This window comes from Hemibagrus wyckioides, linkage group LG14 (genome assembly GCF_019097595.1).
Source record: "Hemibagrus wyckioides isolate EC202008001 linkage group LG14, SWU_Hwy_1.0, whole genome shotgun sequence".
Lineage (NCBI taxonomy): Eukaryota > Metazoa > Chordata > Actinopteri > Siluriformes > Bagridae > Hemibagrus > Hemibagrus wyckioides.
Genome location: NC_080723.1, coordinates 22714456 through 22730087, shown reverse-complemented (window position 1 = coordinate 22730087; position 15632 = coordinate 22714456). Strand labels below are relative to the sequence as shown.

General features: G+C 43.5%; 1 protein-coding gene across 4 annotated transcripts in view; it reads left to right on the top strand.

The window, feature by feature from the left end:
• The window catches only part of map7d1b (MAP7 domain containing 1b), a 42544-nt gene extending 36449 nt beyond the window's left edge, over nt 1-6095 (top strand). For all 4 annotated transcript variants that reach the window (XM_058408238.1, XM_058408236.1, XM_058408237.1 and 1 more), the window contains 11 exons: nt 419-543; nt 654-775; nt 913-1169; nt 1267-1516; nt 1803-1962; nt 3207-3311; nt 3404-3454; nt 3582-3624; nt 3841-3925; nt 5044-5294; nt 5556-6095. In XM_058408238.1, the coding sequence (XP_058264221.1) occupies nt 419-543; nt 654-775; nt 913-1169; nt 1267-1516; nt 1803-1962; nt 3207-3311; nt 3404-3454; nt 3582-3624; nt 3841-3925; nt 5044-5294; nt 5556-5566 (1460 nt within the window). In that variant the 3' untranslated portion in view covers nt 5567-6095. The remainder of the gene's footprint in view (nt 1-418; nt 544-653; nt 776-912; nt 1170-1266; nt 1517-1802; nt 1963-3206; nt 3312-3403; nt 3455-3581; nt 3625-3840; nt 3926-5043; nt 5295-5555) is intronic.
• Nucleotides 6096-15632: the final 9537 nt, after the last annotated feature.

Genomic DNA, 15632 nt, shown 5'->3' with positions numbered 1-15632 from the left:
AGTCTTTTTATTATACATACAAAGTGTCTGATCTCAGATCAGATATAAGCTCAGTAAAGTCTGATTGTAAATTCTGACTGTTAAACGCAGAGTAAGTGAGTCTGATCTCAGATCAGCTTTAAGTCAGTAAACTATGATTATACACTCAAATTGTTGATTATACATGTAAAGTGTCTGATCTCAGGTCAGATTTACAATCAGTTAAACCCAGTGTTACAGAGTCTGATTTCAGGTAAGCTTTAAATCAGTAAACTGATTATACATTCAATTTGTTGATTATACATGCATAGTGTCTGATCTCAGGTCAGATTTAAGATCAGTTAAACAAGGTGTCAGTGTCAATTCAGTCTGCTTATATAACTAATGCTGGATGAATGACTATGTTATGGTGTGTGTGTGTGTGTGTGTGTGTTCTCAGATCAGTGTTCCCGGTCACCGTCTGTGTCTCCGTTAGCCGCCTGCTCCCACCAGCACAGCACAGACCGCTGGAGTTCAAGCACACCAGACATCACACAGCGCCAACGCAGACGCAACTCTACACCGGTACACACACACACACACACATAATCTTACAGACACCTACACACATGTACCTCTATTGCTTACCCAGTACAGGTACACACACTTACAAACAAACACATTGCTTTTGACAGGCTAAGAAGGAGAAGAAGGACAAGGAGAGAGAGAATGAAAAAGAGAAGAACGCCATCACTAAAGAGAAAGTGCAGAAGAAGAGACAGTCCGAGTCGATCCCACGACCCAAACCCGAGCTCAGGTGAGTCAGCAGATGGACACACAGTAACAGTGTATTATGGGATGGACACACTGCAGTCTGAACTCTGAATTTCTGTGGAACTAGATTACTTTGTACCATTTAAGTAATATTTTTTGAAATATTCACATTTCTTTCAGCACCAATGTTAAACCGAAGAGCCGAGTCTCCTCCCCCGCACCCCCCAGGAGTCGCCCCCTGTCCCCAAGTCCTGCCATATCCCCCAAACCCCTATCCACATCCACCTCAGGACGAACTCCACCGGGGACTAAAACCCGACCCCGACGTGCACAGACCCCGGCCCGAGTGCAGCCGCCCGCCGTGAACGCCATCACCGTTACCGAGACGAAGAAAGAACAGTCACCGGCTCAGAGCGGACCTGCTAAAGACGCCAAGAGTGAGTCAGATCAGCGCTGTCGAGTGTTCTTATTAAAAGCGATGTCTAGCCTTAATCACACACTCTGATTAATTTACCCTCCGTTTTATCATTTCAGTTCCTGCCATCACAGTCTCCATGTCACCGGCGACACTGGCTCCTGCCCCCCAGCCAATCACAGCAGCTCCTCAGACCCCGGAGACCACACCCACTACTCCACCTGACTCCACCCCTCCCATTACCAAGCCAACAGCAGGTACTACAGACCCGGAGGAGGCGACCCGAGTGCTGGCGGAGAAACGACGGCAAGCTCGAGAGCAGAGAGAGAGAGAAGAGCAGGAGAGACTAGAGCAGGAGCAGAGGAACAGGTGGGGCAGGAACCTGGGGCAGGACGGGAGAGTGTTTTATATGTGAGAGGATTTTATGTGAATGTGAAAGTTTTATGTGGATGTGAGAGTGTTTTATGTGGATGTGAGAGTGTTTTATGTGGATGTGAGAGTTTTATGTGGCTTTCAATATGTACTGTCTTTATTTTAAGAGGTGCTTTAAATCTTAATCTTAATGAGTAATTAAAGTAAATAAATAAGCAAACAAACCCAAATCTGCATGAATATAAAGTTTATTTTTAACATGTGTGTGTGTGTTTGCTCTCAGAGCTCTACAGGAGGAGCGTGCCCAGCGTGAGGAGGAGGAGAGGAGGCGCAGGGAGGAAGAGCAGAGGTTAATGGCAGAGCGACAGAGACTGCAGGAGGAGAAGGAGGCGGAGGAGAGAGCTCGAGCCGAGCAGGAGGAGAACACGCGTCTCCAGAAACAGGTGATCGTCGTGGAAACGGAGAACCTTTACATCATTACTCCACAGAGATGCTGCGTCTAGACGTCTCTATTTCCCCTGAATAGCTTCTCTTTAACCACACAGTGCTCTCACTCTCTCTCTCTCTCTCTCTCTCTCTCTCTTTCTCTCTCTCCTTTCTTTTCCTTTAGCTTTCTGTCTGCAGGATTCAGTTTAATGAGAGCACACTGAGGTGCATTAAATCAGCACACAGACAATAGCCATGTGCCTCACAGAGAGAGAGAGAGAGAGAGAGAGAGAGAGAGAGAGAGAAGGGATAAAAACTAGAGGGAGTAGGAGGTGGCATCCGAGCAAGAAGAAGAGGATGGAAAAAGAGAAGGACAAGAGGAAAGAGAGAGAGACAGAGAGAGAGAGAGAGAGAGAGAGAGATGGTGATAAAGAGCAGATAGAGTAGAAGGTGTCATCTAAGAAAGAAGGGAGGAAGAGGATTTTGGAAGATGGAAAGAAAGAGAAGGACAAGAGGAAAGAGAAAAAGAGAGAGAGAGAGAGAGAGAGAAAGAAGGAATAAAAATCAGAGGGAGTAGAAGAAAGAAGGGAGGAAGAGAGATGGAAAGAAAGAGAAGGACAAGAATGAGAGAGAGAAGGACAAGATGACAGCAAGTAAGAGAGAGAGAGATGGAAAAGGAAAACAGAGAATATGAGAGAGACTAAGAAAGACACATAAAGATAAAGACAGAGAGACACACAGAAAGAGAGAAATAGAAAGAGAGAAGGACAAGCGGAGAGAGAAACAGAGATGGAGGGATGTCTCCTGCTGGTGTCCTTCACAGTGACATTGCAGCTCCATGCTGTCCGTGTCTCCTCACTGCTCCGCCCTCTCACTGTGTCACTGCTAGAAATAAATGATCAGAGGCAGCTGGACTTCATTATAAAAGTGAGGTGTGGGTCTGAGGGTGAGATGGATGCCAGCATGACCAGTGAAAACCTGGTTACCATGACAACCCTGAACAACAAAAAAAGGACGCTGTTAGAAGTATTTTTGCCCCTGGTGTGGGGCACGTGAGCAGCATCAGCTCTGTGGGGTTTGTGGGTCTATAGCTGCAGTAAAAAATAAGCTGTTACCATTCATAGAATATATCTAACGTGACGTCTGATTGTTTTTAAGGTATCAGTGAGACACTAGTTAGTAGATAACTAACGAATGAACTCTGCTTCCACTTGGTGGCAGGATGAGGAACTACCTCATTAACACCTCGCTTATTTTTCAGAGAGAGGAGGCGGAGTCGAAGGCTCGAGAGGAGGCGGAGCGTCAGCGTCTGGAGAGGGAGAAGCACTTTCAGAAGGAGGAGCAGGAGCGTCTGGAGAGGAAGAAGGTGAGAGACTGGAAACAGTATTCGATTACGATTTTGTCAAGAACACACTGGACGTTACATTAACTATGACTCGTGTGTGTGTGTGTGTGCAGCGTCTGGAGGAGATCATGAAGAGAACCCGTAAGAGCGACGCAGGAGACAAGGTGAGCTCCCTCATCAACTTTAAAACTTTAATCCTCGTTGCCATAGTTACAGTCAAATCTATCTATCAGCCAGTCAGAAACCTGTATTTTCTATTGTCTTAAACTAATCATCTGTGTTTCGTTGTAGAAAGAGGCCAAAGCTCCAGCGCAGATCAACGGCAAAGACACGAGTAAGCTGCTCTCATGAGACTCTTTTACTTTAGCTCTTAGCTAAGCTCAGTGACTGTCACACTCACTCACTGTCCACTTTATTAGGAACACCGGCACATACACACTGTTATCTGATCAGCCAATCATGTGGTAGCAGCAGCACGGTGCATAAGATCATACACACAGAGATCAGGAGTTAATCACGGGAATGTGTTCATTTCTATATTTTATTACAGATTCTGTCACCGCTCTGAATCCATCAGTCAGTCACAACAACAGCACTCCAGGTTTAAACCAGTCCCAGGGAGAGCTGAAAACGAGGTAACCCACATGCTGTGTATGTTGTGAGCGCTCTGGTTTATACACGCGATGCTAAGTATAATAGAATTGTAGCATATCGTAGCATAACATAGGTGAATTGATTCCTGAATAAGAACAGGCTTTCATTTCTATGCAAAAAACATTAAACAGACTGTCAGACTACAGGAATCATATAAATACATTTTCATGAAATCACTAATGATCATTTCTCTCCTCCACAGTCTTTCCAGATCAAAACATAAAACACAGTATCAAACTTTTCTTTATGTGACCAAGCTCCTTAATCATAAACATGTAAATGTATAATATTTGAAACCTTGTCATAAACATGTCACATGACTGCTGCTGTGAGATTCTCTAATATTATACCGTAATAAAATGGAGTAGCAGAGCTACCGTAAATACATGTCCAAATCTTCATGTGAGGTGTATTTTTGTATATTTTCTATAATGCCTTTCTTATACTTCACTGTCAGAGTCACTTCATCTGCTAGATGTTATACACTGATCAGGCATAACATTATGACCACCTGCCTAATATTGTGTCGGCCCCCCTTTTGCTGCCAAAACAGCCCTGACCCATCCTGCACTATGTATCCTGACATCTTTCTATCAGAACCAGCATTAACTTCTTCAGTAATTTGAGCAACAGTAGCTCGTCAGTTGGATCGGATCACACGGGCCAGCCTTCACTCCCCAAGTGCATCAGTGAGCCTCGACCGCCCATGACGCTGTCGCTGGTTCATCACTGTTCCTTCCTTGGACCACTTTTGATAGATACTAACCACTGCAGACCGGGAACACCCCACAAGAGCTGCAGTTTTGGAGATGCTCTGATCCAGTGGTCTAGCCATCACAATTTGGCCCTTCATCAAACTCAAGCTCAAATCCTTACTCTTGTCCATTTTTCCTGCTTCTAATATCAACTTTGAGGACAAAATGTTGACTTGCTGCCTAATATATCCCACCCACTAACAGGTGCCATGATGAGGAGATCATCAGTCTTATTCACTTCACCTGGCACTGCTTACAGTGTTATACCTGATCGGTGTATATTTAATACTATAGATGTCATACTACAGTAAATATGGTAATGTCTGTTCCGTGTCTCCTCTCAGCCCGGTGTCCTGGAACTCTGGAGCTCCTCTAGTCAACGGTGTCCAGGACACCAGACACCACAATGGCCTGACCTCCGACAGAGAGTCAGCTGACTTCGAGGAGATCATCCAGCTGACAAATCACAGCAGCAGCAACAGCAACGGGCAGGGTCAATCACAGAGCAGCATCACTACCGACCCCATCATGGCCTTCGAGGGAGGAGAGCCCTTTATTATAAAGACGGGGCCAATGAAGCCTCAGCATGTGGCAGGTGAAGACATTTATAAAGGGTTTGAATTCATTAAAGTATCAAGACTAGAAAGGATTAGGGAAGTTAAGAATAACTCCAGTGAAATGTGCACTAGATAGTGTCCCTTCATACATTACATAATTAGTCCTTTAATGAGTAGTAAGTGGGTCACATGACCTCTGTAACAGTTCACCTGTCATGGTTAAGGAGAACAGTATGATGTAATAATCATAACTAGCCCTCATAATTAACCGAGCGTTTCATCTCTCTCGTGTCCTACAGAAGTGCTGTGAGGAATCAGACGAGGTGTGTACGCCAGGCAGACGAGCGCCGAGTGTGTGTGTGTGTGTGTGTGTGTGTGTGCCAAACCGTCAGAGAGACACCACTTCAACTGACTGAAAGAGAAAGACGTGGACCTTCAGCTTACTTATGTACCATATAAGAAAAAAACCCCAGTGTTCTCTGTCTTTCTCACTGCGTGTGATGGTGCAGCGGTGTTCAGTTTAATCCTCAACGTCACCCAGAGTCGTCGTGTTGCACCTTAAAGACTGCCTGATGGATTTTAGAGACAAAACAAAACAAAAGCATTACGGTTATTTGAGTATTGTTATGAGAATTAATTATTGTTATTGTCGTTGTTCTTATACTATATCAGTATTTTGTTTTCTTTTAAATTCAGAAATAAACTCTGTGTGTGAGTGTGTCTTGAACTCTTGAGTTATTTGACTTGAGAGAGAGAAGCTGAGAGAGAGAGAGAGAGAGGTTTGATTATGTAAATGTATATTTGCCTGACCTGTGGAATAAATCTTTATTAAAAAGGGAGTGTGAGGTTGTTTCTTGTGTGTGTGTGTGTGTGTGTGTGATATGATATCAAACCTTGTTTGGTTTAGATGAAAAAAAGAGCCGGTGAGCCAAAGATTCGACTCCTAGTAGTTAGCTGAGTCAAAATATCTGACTCACTGATACAAGCTGTCTTATATAGTGTGTGTGTGTTGGTACTAACAAACACCGAAAAAAGTTGCTTTGGACCCAAAAGAATCGACTCTTACTGGTTAGCTGAGTCTAATGATCTGAAACACTAGCGCTGCTGGAAAATTCCAGATCCAGCCAGAAGGGGGCAGTGAGTCCAAACATGTCCACTACCTAGAGACTCTTTTTAACTAGCAAAAGAAAATGACCACATGGCCCTGTTGAACACAGCGCTAATATTCACTACATAGTGTTTTATTTCATTTCAAGAAAATGCACACATTTTTTCCACATTATTTTCTTCACTGTTATTATTATACACAGGATAATGTGTATAAAGTGTTAATATTTATTTTACACACACATTTACATAGTGTCTTTTTTTATTTATTTTATTTAGGATCATTTATTTCACTAGGTAGTGTCCCTGCTGACTTCAGTCCTTACTCTTCTCTGAGATTCACTTTAAAGAGCTGAGCCCTAATTTAGGAAGTAAAGATTACCATCAAGTGCCTTTAGTCAAGTCAATAAAACACTGCAGCTAGGGTCTCCACTTCCTTCCTGTCCCTCCATGTCCTGACCTCACTGATAAGCTGCTTGTCTCTGTGTTGTGTCAGTGTTTGTGTAGAGCTTCAGATCAGATCTAACTGCTCCAGTTACAGAGAGAGAGAGAGAGAGAGAGAGAGAGAGACATTTACTTCGTTACATTTACTTGAGTAAATTTTTTGGGTAATTGTACTTTTAGAGTATTTTTAAAGATGTGTACTTTTACTCTTACTCAAGTACATTTTTAGTGAAAAAAATTACTTTTACTTCACTACGTTTGGCGGCATTCCTCCGTTACTGTCAAATGTTAATAATTAATATGAGATTTTAAAATAATCAGTTTATTAGTTTTGTTCCCTGTTAGCTTGTTTAAATGCAGATGCTGACAAGTGTGTGTGTGAATGTGAAAATAAAGACAGAGTTAACTGTAAGAAAAACACCTTGTGATCCAGTGACACTGGAGATCACACAGTGTGATCAGTTCAGCTCAGTTCTCTGTTGAGATACCTGATTGCCTGAGGGAAGAAACTGTTCAGCAGTCTGGTTGTGTGGATCCGAATGCTTCGGTACCTCTTTCCGGATTGCAGAAGGGTGAAGAGTGTATGTGAGGGATGTGTAGGATCATCTACAATGCTGTTAGCTCTGCAGATGCAGCGTGTGGAGTAAATGTCTGTGATAGAGGGAAGAGAGACTCCGATGATCTTCTCAGCTGTCCTCACTATCCGCTGAAGGGTCTTGCAATCCGAGACGGTGCAGTTCCCAAACCAGGCAGTGATGCAGCTGCTCAGGATGCTCTCGATGGTCCCTCTGTAGAAGGTGGTCAGGATGGGAGGTGGAAGATGAGCCTTCCTCAGCCTTCGCAGGAAGTAGAGACGCTGCTGGGCTTTCCTGGTGATGGAGGTGGTGTTGAGTGACCAGGTGAGGTCCTCCGCCAGGTGGACACCAAGGAATTTGGTGCTCTTGACAATCTCCACGATGGACCCATCGATGTTCAGTGGAGAATGGTCACTCTTTGTTCTCCTGATGTCAACAACCATCTCTTTAGTCTTGTCGACGTTCAGAGACAGGTTATTAACTTTACACCAGGCTGCTAGTTGTTGCATCTCCTCTCTATACGCTGACTTGTCGTTCTTGCTGATGAGACCCACCACGGTCGTGTCATCGGCGAACTTGATGATATGATTAGAGCTGTGCATTGCTGCACAGTCGTGAGTCAGCAGAGTGAACAGGAGTGGACTGAGCACACAGCCCTGAGGAGCTCCAGTGTTCAGTGTGGTGGTGCTGGAGATGCTGTTCCCGATCCGGACTGACTGAGGTCTCCCAGTCAGGAAATCCAGGATCCAATTGCAGAGGGAGGTGTTGATGCCCAGCAGACTCAGCTTCTCCATCAAGTGCTGAGGAATGATCGTGTTGAATGCTGAACTGAAGTCAATGAACAGCATTCGTAGGTAAGTGTCTTTGTTGTCCAGGTGTGTGAGGGCCAGATGGAGGGTTGTGCTGATGGCATCGTCTGTGGAGCGGTTTGGACTATACGCGAACTGCATGGGGTCGAATGAAGGTGGCAGCAGGTTCTTAATATGTCTCATGACGAGCCTCTCGAAGCACTTCATGATGATGGGTGTGAGTGCAACAGGACGGTAGTCATTGAGACAGGACACTGGAGACTTCTTCGGAACGGGGATGATGGTGGTCGACTTTAGGCACGTTGGGACGAAGGCGCTGCTCAGGGAGATGTTGAAGATGTCCGTGAAGACATCTACTAGCTGTTCTGCACATTCCCTGAGCACTCTGCCAGGAATGTTGTCTGGTCCAGCAGCTTTACGTGGGTTAACTCTGCATACTAGCTACATGAGTAGTTTTTTCATCCGATACTTTTTTACTCTTACTCAAGTAACTATTAAGATTGTTACTTTTACTTTAGTAAATATTTCTATAAGTACTTGTACTTTTACTTGAGTACAGATTTTGGATACTCTACCCACCTCTGTGTGTGTGTGTGTGTGTGTGTGTGTGGTGTCCAGCTCTGAACACAAACACCACGATACACATGCTCTGCTGCGGAAGGTGTTTTCATATCTGACCGCTGCTCAGGGGAGAACTCACGAGGCACAGGTCATTAAAACACAGGTACAGCGTCCTCAGCTCGGGAATCGTGTGGATTCTGTGTTTATCTTTCAGTGAAATAGAGAAACAGATTTAATCAAGAGCTCTGGAGTGATGTAGCTGAGGTGGAGGAACAGGCCACGCCCCAAACCTGTGTTTAGGCCATGCCCCAAACCTGCGTTACAGTATTAAACACGAACACAGATATTTGGAGCCATAAGCAGATTGACACAGATATATAAATATGATAACAAGTGGCCTTACTTTACAGTCATGCAAATAAACAAATAAATGAATAAACCAACCATTGGTATAAAAGCTGTGCTGTGTAACTGCGAGCCTCAGAGTCTAGAAGTTTCAACAGGATCTCCTTCATCACCATAAACACTGCACACACACACACACATTAAAGGTCAGAGACAGCTTAGTGCATGTGTTTGTTGTCATGTTGTCTTGGTTGCAGCCATAAAAACCCCCCAAGTCTGATTTTGTTTCAGTGTGTGTGTGGGGGGTGGGGGGTGGGGGGTGGGGGTTCATGTCTGTGTGTGAATGGGTGTGTGTGTGTGTTTGCATGTGTGAGTGTGTGTCTAAATGGGTAAGTGTGTGAGTGTGTGTGTGTGTGTGTGTGAGTGATGAGTGTATGTGTGTGTGTGAAGTGTGTTTATGACTGTCTCAGTTTACACAAATTTATATTCTGCATCATGTTACATGGAAGTGAATCCCACAGGAATCCTTCACTCCAACCCACAATCCTCTGCTGCCATCCTGTCTGTTATTTTATTATTATTGTTTTAAGCAAATCCTCCCTCAGTAGAAGGTTTCTAACACCAGCCTCTGGGACTGAGCTCACTAACAGGATTCAAATAAGGCCTGAATACGGCGCTGTGTACTGAAATTCTTTAGCACTGTTGCCTCACAGCAAGAAGGTCCTGGGTTTGAACAGGCAGGGGCCTTTCTGTGTGGAGTTTGCATGTTCTCCCTGTGCCTGCGTGGGTTTACTCCGGGTACTCCGGTTTCCTCCCACAGTCCACAAACATGTACATTAGCCTGATTGGTAATTCTAAATTGCCCATAGGAGTGAGTGTGTGTGGTTGTCTGTCTATATGTGTGGCCCTGTGATGGACTGGTGACCTGTCCAGGGTGTACCCCTGACTTCTGCCCAATATGTGCTGGGATAGGCTCCAGCAGATCCCCGTGACCCTAATTAGGAATAAAGTGGGTATAGAAAATGGATGGATAAAATGTAATGGCTAATAATGCTATTTATGTTCTGCTATTGATGCACAGCTAGTTCGCTAGTTAGTAGGTTTGCTAGTTTTGGAATTAATTTCTCTATAAGATGTATAGCATGGATATTTCGCTGTAATACTGTTAAGTCACTCTGCTATGTTAGCCATGAGCTAAGCTTCGAGGAGCATGTTTTCTGGTGCAAAAAAAGAAACAAGAATTATATGGAGGTAGTGGTAGCTCAAGTGGTTAAGGCTCTGGGTCATTGACTGGAAGATCAGGGTTCAAGCCCCAGCACCACCAAGCTGCCACTGCTGGGCCCTACAGAGGCCCCTGACCCACCCCATTCCTCCATGTGCTCTAACCCCTCAAGGATCGGAAAAGCAAGGAAGGAATTTTACCTTGCAGTAATCTATATATGACAAAAAAAGACAACTTACTTAAATATCCCTCTGTGATGTAATACTGTTGTATAATTCCTGTGTAGCAGGTTGTTTCCTGTAAGCTTGCCTCACACACATATCATTTGCATACTGGCTTCGACATACTGGATAGACCTGTCCCCGGTCTCCGTTGTTCCTCAAGAGCAAAGTCAACTATTTAATTTGTGTGTTCATGACACGGCAGGAACAAACGTTTTATAACTATTCAGAATTAAATAATTGACTTCTGGTGTAAATGTATTATTCTGTCAGTTGTCTACAATCCCTTTTTAAATAGGTTATATCTGTGTATATTAAAGGTGAGTTTATTTTTAAGTCAGAATTAGGCTAACAAGCTCTTGCTCCAGCCATACTGAGGTTTAATAACTACTGCTCCAAACATATTGAGATCTACAAGCTCCTAACCCTGCCTTCCAGAGAACTTCAAGGTCTTGTTCCAACCATATTGAGGTCTACATCTTCTTAATCTTACCATATTGAGGTCTACAAGCTCCTGATCCTGCAATATTTTTGTCTACATACTCTTACTCCTGTAATATTGAGGTCTGTAAGCTCCTATGCTAGCTATAATGAAGTCTACAAGCTCCTACTCCAGCTACAATATATTGCCAAAAGTATTCACTCACCCATCCAAATAATCAGAATCAGGTGTTCCAATCACTTCCATGGCCACAGGTGTATAAAATCAAGCACCTAGGCATGCAGACTGTTTTTACAAACATTTGTGAAAGAATGGGTCGCTCTCAGGAGCTCAGTGAATTCCAGCGTGGAACTGTGATAGGATGCCACCTGTGCAACAAATCCAGTCGTGAAATTTCCTCGCTCCTAAATATTCCACAGTCAACTGTCAGCTGTATTATAAGAACGTGGAAGTGTTTGGGAACGACAGAAACTCAGCCACGAAGTGGTAGGCCACGTAAACTGACAGAGCAGGGTCAGCGGATGCTGAGGCGCATAGTGCGAAGAGGTCGCCAACTTTCTGCAGAGTCAATCACTACAGACCTCCAAACTTCATGTGGGCTTCAGATTAGCTCAAGAACAGTGCGCAGAGAGCTTCATGGAATGGGTTTCCATGGCCGAGCAGCTGCATCCAAGCCATACATCACCAAGTGCAATGCAAAGCGTTGGATGCAGTGGTGTAAAGCACGCCGCCACTGGACTCTAGAGCAGTGGAGACGCGTTATCTGGAGTGACGAATCGTGCTTCTCCATCTGGCAATCTGATGGATGAGTCTGGGTTTGGCGGTTGCCAGGAGAACGGTACTTGTCTGACTGCATTGTGCCAAGTGTAAAGTTTGGTGGAGGGGGGATTATGGTGTGGGGTTGTTTTTCAGGAGCTGGGCTTGGCCCCTTAGTTCCAGTGAAAGGAACTCTGAATGCTTCAGCATACCAAGACATTTTGGACAATTCCATGCTCCCAACTTTGTGGGAACAGTTTGGAGCTGGCCCCTTCCATTTCCAACATGACTGTGCACCAGTGCACAAAGCAAGGTCCATAAAGACATGGATGACAGAGTCTGGTGTGGATGAACTTGACTGACCTCAACCCGATAGAACACCTTTGGGATGAATTAGAGCGGAGACTGAGAGCCAGGCCTTCTCGTCCAACATCAGTGTGTGACCTCACAAATGCGCTTCTGGAAGAATGGTCAAAAATTCCCATAAACACACTAAACCTTGTGGACAGCCTTCCCAGAAGAGTTGAAGCTGTTATAGCTGCAAAGGGTGGACCGACATCATATTGAACCCTATGGATTAGGAATGGGATGTCACTTAAGTTCATATGCGAGTCAAGGCAGGTGAGCGAATACTTTTGGCAATATAGTGTATATTGAGGTCTACAAGCCCCTACACCAGCTATATTGAGGTCTACAAGCTCCTACACCAGCTATATTGAGGTCTACAAGCTCCTACACCAGCTATATTGAGGTCTACATGCTCCTACTTCAGTTATATTGGGGTCTACATGCTCCTACTCCAGATAAAAATATGTCTACATGATCCTATTCCAGCTGTATTGAGGTCTACAGGCTCCAACTAAAGCCATACTGACATCTACAAGATCCTACACCAGACATACTGAGATCTATAAGCTCCTAATCCTGCAATGTTTATGTCTACATGCTCTTACTCCTGTAATATTGGGTTCTACAAGTTCCTACTCCAGCTGTACTGAGGTCTACAAGTTCCTACTCCAGCTATATTGAAGTCTTGAAGCTCCTACTTCAGTTGTGTTGAGGTCTATAAGTTCCTTATCCTGCAGTGTATTGTCTACATGTTCTTACTCCTGTAATATTGGGTTCTACAAGCTCCTACTCCAGCTAAAATGAGGTTTATGAGCTCCTACTCCAGCTACCATGTTCAGCCATGTTGACTACTCCATCTCGTCTTCTTTACTTCCAGTAAAACATATTAATTCCACTGATAATTAGTACATAATTAGAATACAATTAACACTGATGGTTTCATCCATCTTCTTCCTCTATTTTTGGTAGTTTAGTTCCTCGCCAGCTCCACTGTTTGTTTGCTGATGATGTTTGTGAAGCTGATTTCATTATTCCACAATCTGTATTGTTGCATAAAATTTCCTTCTATTCTATTCTGTAGAAAAAGTTCTGAATAGATCCGCTCCAGCAAATATTTACGCTCTTAATTAAACACTAAACACGTACTGCTGTGTGATCTGGTTATCCTGCAGCTGGCCACCGATTCCAGTGAAATGTTTTGCAGTGATGCTTGTGAACACTAAAGTGAAATCAGCTGTCCCATCTGGAGCAAACCCTTTCATACAAATCTAATCAACATAATCTTTAATCAGTTAAAATAATTAGATGAATCTTGGAGCAGAGTTTGATCTGAAATGAAGCGACCCCACCCCAAGACCTGTTTTTCAGGAGCGTAGAGCTCAACTAGTTTAGGCAAATGCTTGTGTTTGAGTTCACTCAGTATATCATCAGTTCTGCCCCGCCTTTAAGCCCATTTAAAACTGTCCGGCTTTGAAACCGACAATAATGATTTTTTAACATGAGGAATAAAACATGTTTTAATAATGACCTGTGAGGTGATGAAGTTACCCCAAAGTTGATTATTGGTTATAATTTTCATTATTTTATTTCATTAGCATGGCATTTAATTCTGTGGAATGTTTACTTAACAAGTTCATTCCTGTTCTCACTTATTTTATAGCAACTACAGCATTCCTTTACCAGCTCCTCTGCCCTGAAGATGTCTGAAAACATGCAGAAAAGTCACTGTTTCATCCACAGATACTGGAGACTCCTTCCAACAATGATAGATTTCTAAACACAAGGCTGTGAATGAGCTGTTACTATAGAAATAATCATGTATACCATATTGCCAAATGTTCTGAGACACCACTCCAAATCATCGAATTCAGATGTTGTTTTCAGGGGTGGGGCTCGGCCTCATACCAAGACATTTTGGACAATTTCATGCTCTTTGTGGGAACAGTTTGGGGATGACCCCTTCCTGTTCCAACATGACTGCACACCAGTGACCAAAGCAAGGTCCATAAAGACATGGATAAGTGAGTTTGGTGTGGAGAAACTTGACTGGCCTGCACAGAGTCCTGACCTCAACCCCATAGAACACCTTTGGGATGAATTAGAGCAGAGACTGAGAGTCAGACCTTCTCGTCCAACATCAGTGCCTGACCTCACAAATGCGCTTCTAGAGGAACGGTCAAAAATTCCCATAAACACACTCCTAAACCTTGTGGAAAGCCTTCCCAGAAGAGTTGAAGCTGTTATAGCTGCAAAGGGCAGGACAACTCCATATTACATTCATGTGCATTGAGGCGTTGAGGTCAAGTTGCTCCACACCAAACTCATTCATCCATGTCTTTATGGACCTTGCTTTGGTCACTGGTGTACAGTCATGTTGGAACAGGAAGGGGTCATCCCCAAACTGTTCCCACAAAGAGCATGAAATTGTCCAAAATGTCTTGGTATGAAGCTGAAGCATTGAGTTCCTTTCACTGGAACTAAGGGGCCGAGTCCAACCCCTGAAAAACAACACCTGAATTCAATGATTTGGAGGAGTGTCCCAAAAACAATGGCAGTATAGTGTATAAAAACAAGTGCCTTTAAATAGCTGTGTTGCTATCAGAGCTGTGATTAAAATGAATCAACACCTTCTGACCAATCAGAATGCAGAATCCACCAGCACAGTGAGGAAAAAATAATCCCCCCTTTGTGTTTTCCCCTCTTTCATTTTTACAGCTCTTCTCATGTCTACAGGATGAATATTATTCTACTTTTTCTTTAAATGTGTTCAGCCAATCCCCTTCATCCTTTACATCAATAGAAGAGGGAAGGAAGTGTTTTGAAGTGAGTTCAAATACTTTTAATTTCACTTTCTCGCCTTGGTTCCTCGAGGCAGCGCAGGTAAGATGACTAATTCTTACTCTCTCTGTCATAATGCTTAGAATAATTTCTACCATATTGTTGATCTCAGCTTCAAAACAGACATTTTAACAGATTTGATGCAGATTATAAGACTCTGTAATGCAGCAGTGATTCTGAGCTGATTCTTCATGCCTTTTTATCTCCTGTAAACTAGCTGTGGATTCACCTCAAGCACAAGTTTTTCAGACTGGATTAGAGTTTACATGTGGGATAAGTGGGATAGCATCATTACTAGCCTGAGTGACTGAGATTTCAGTCCAAATTTCTTATGAATCATTTTTAGCAGACCTTGTATTTATGGGTTTGTAAATATTATGATGTAAATCCCACCAGAATTGATGTGTTGCTAAATTTCCATTATGTCCACCATTTACAGTTTATAGCATTTGTTGGAAACCTTTATCCTGAGTGGCTTACGTTTCTCTCTCTCTCTCTCTCTCTCTCTCTCTCTGTCTCTTTTCTTTATACAACTGAGCAGTTGAGGGTTAAGGGCCCAAGAGTGGCAGCTTGGTAGCTCAAAACCTTCTAATGGGTAGTCCAACACCTTAACCACTCTGCTACCACTTCTACCACTTCCTTTGTTTAAACCAAGCCTGAGTTTTGAGGATGCAGCATGAACAGTGAATAAAATAAAGCTTTACTGAA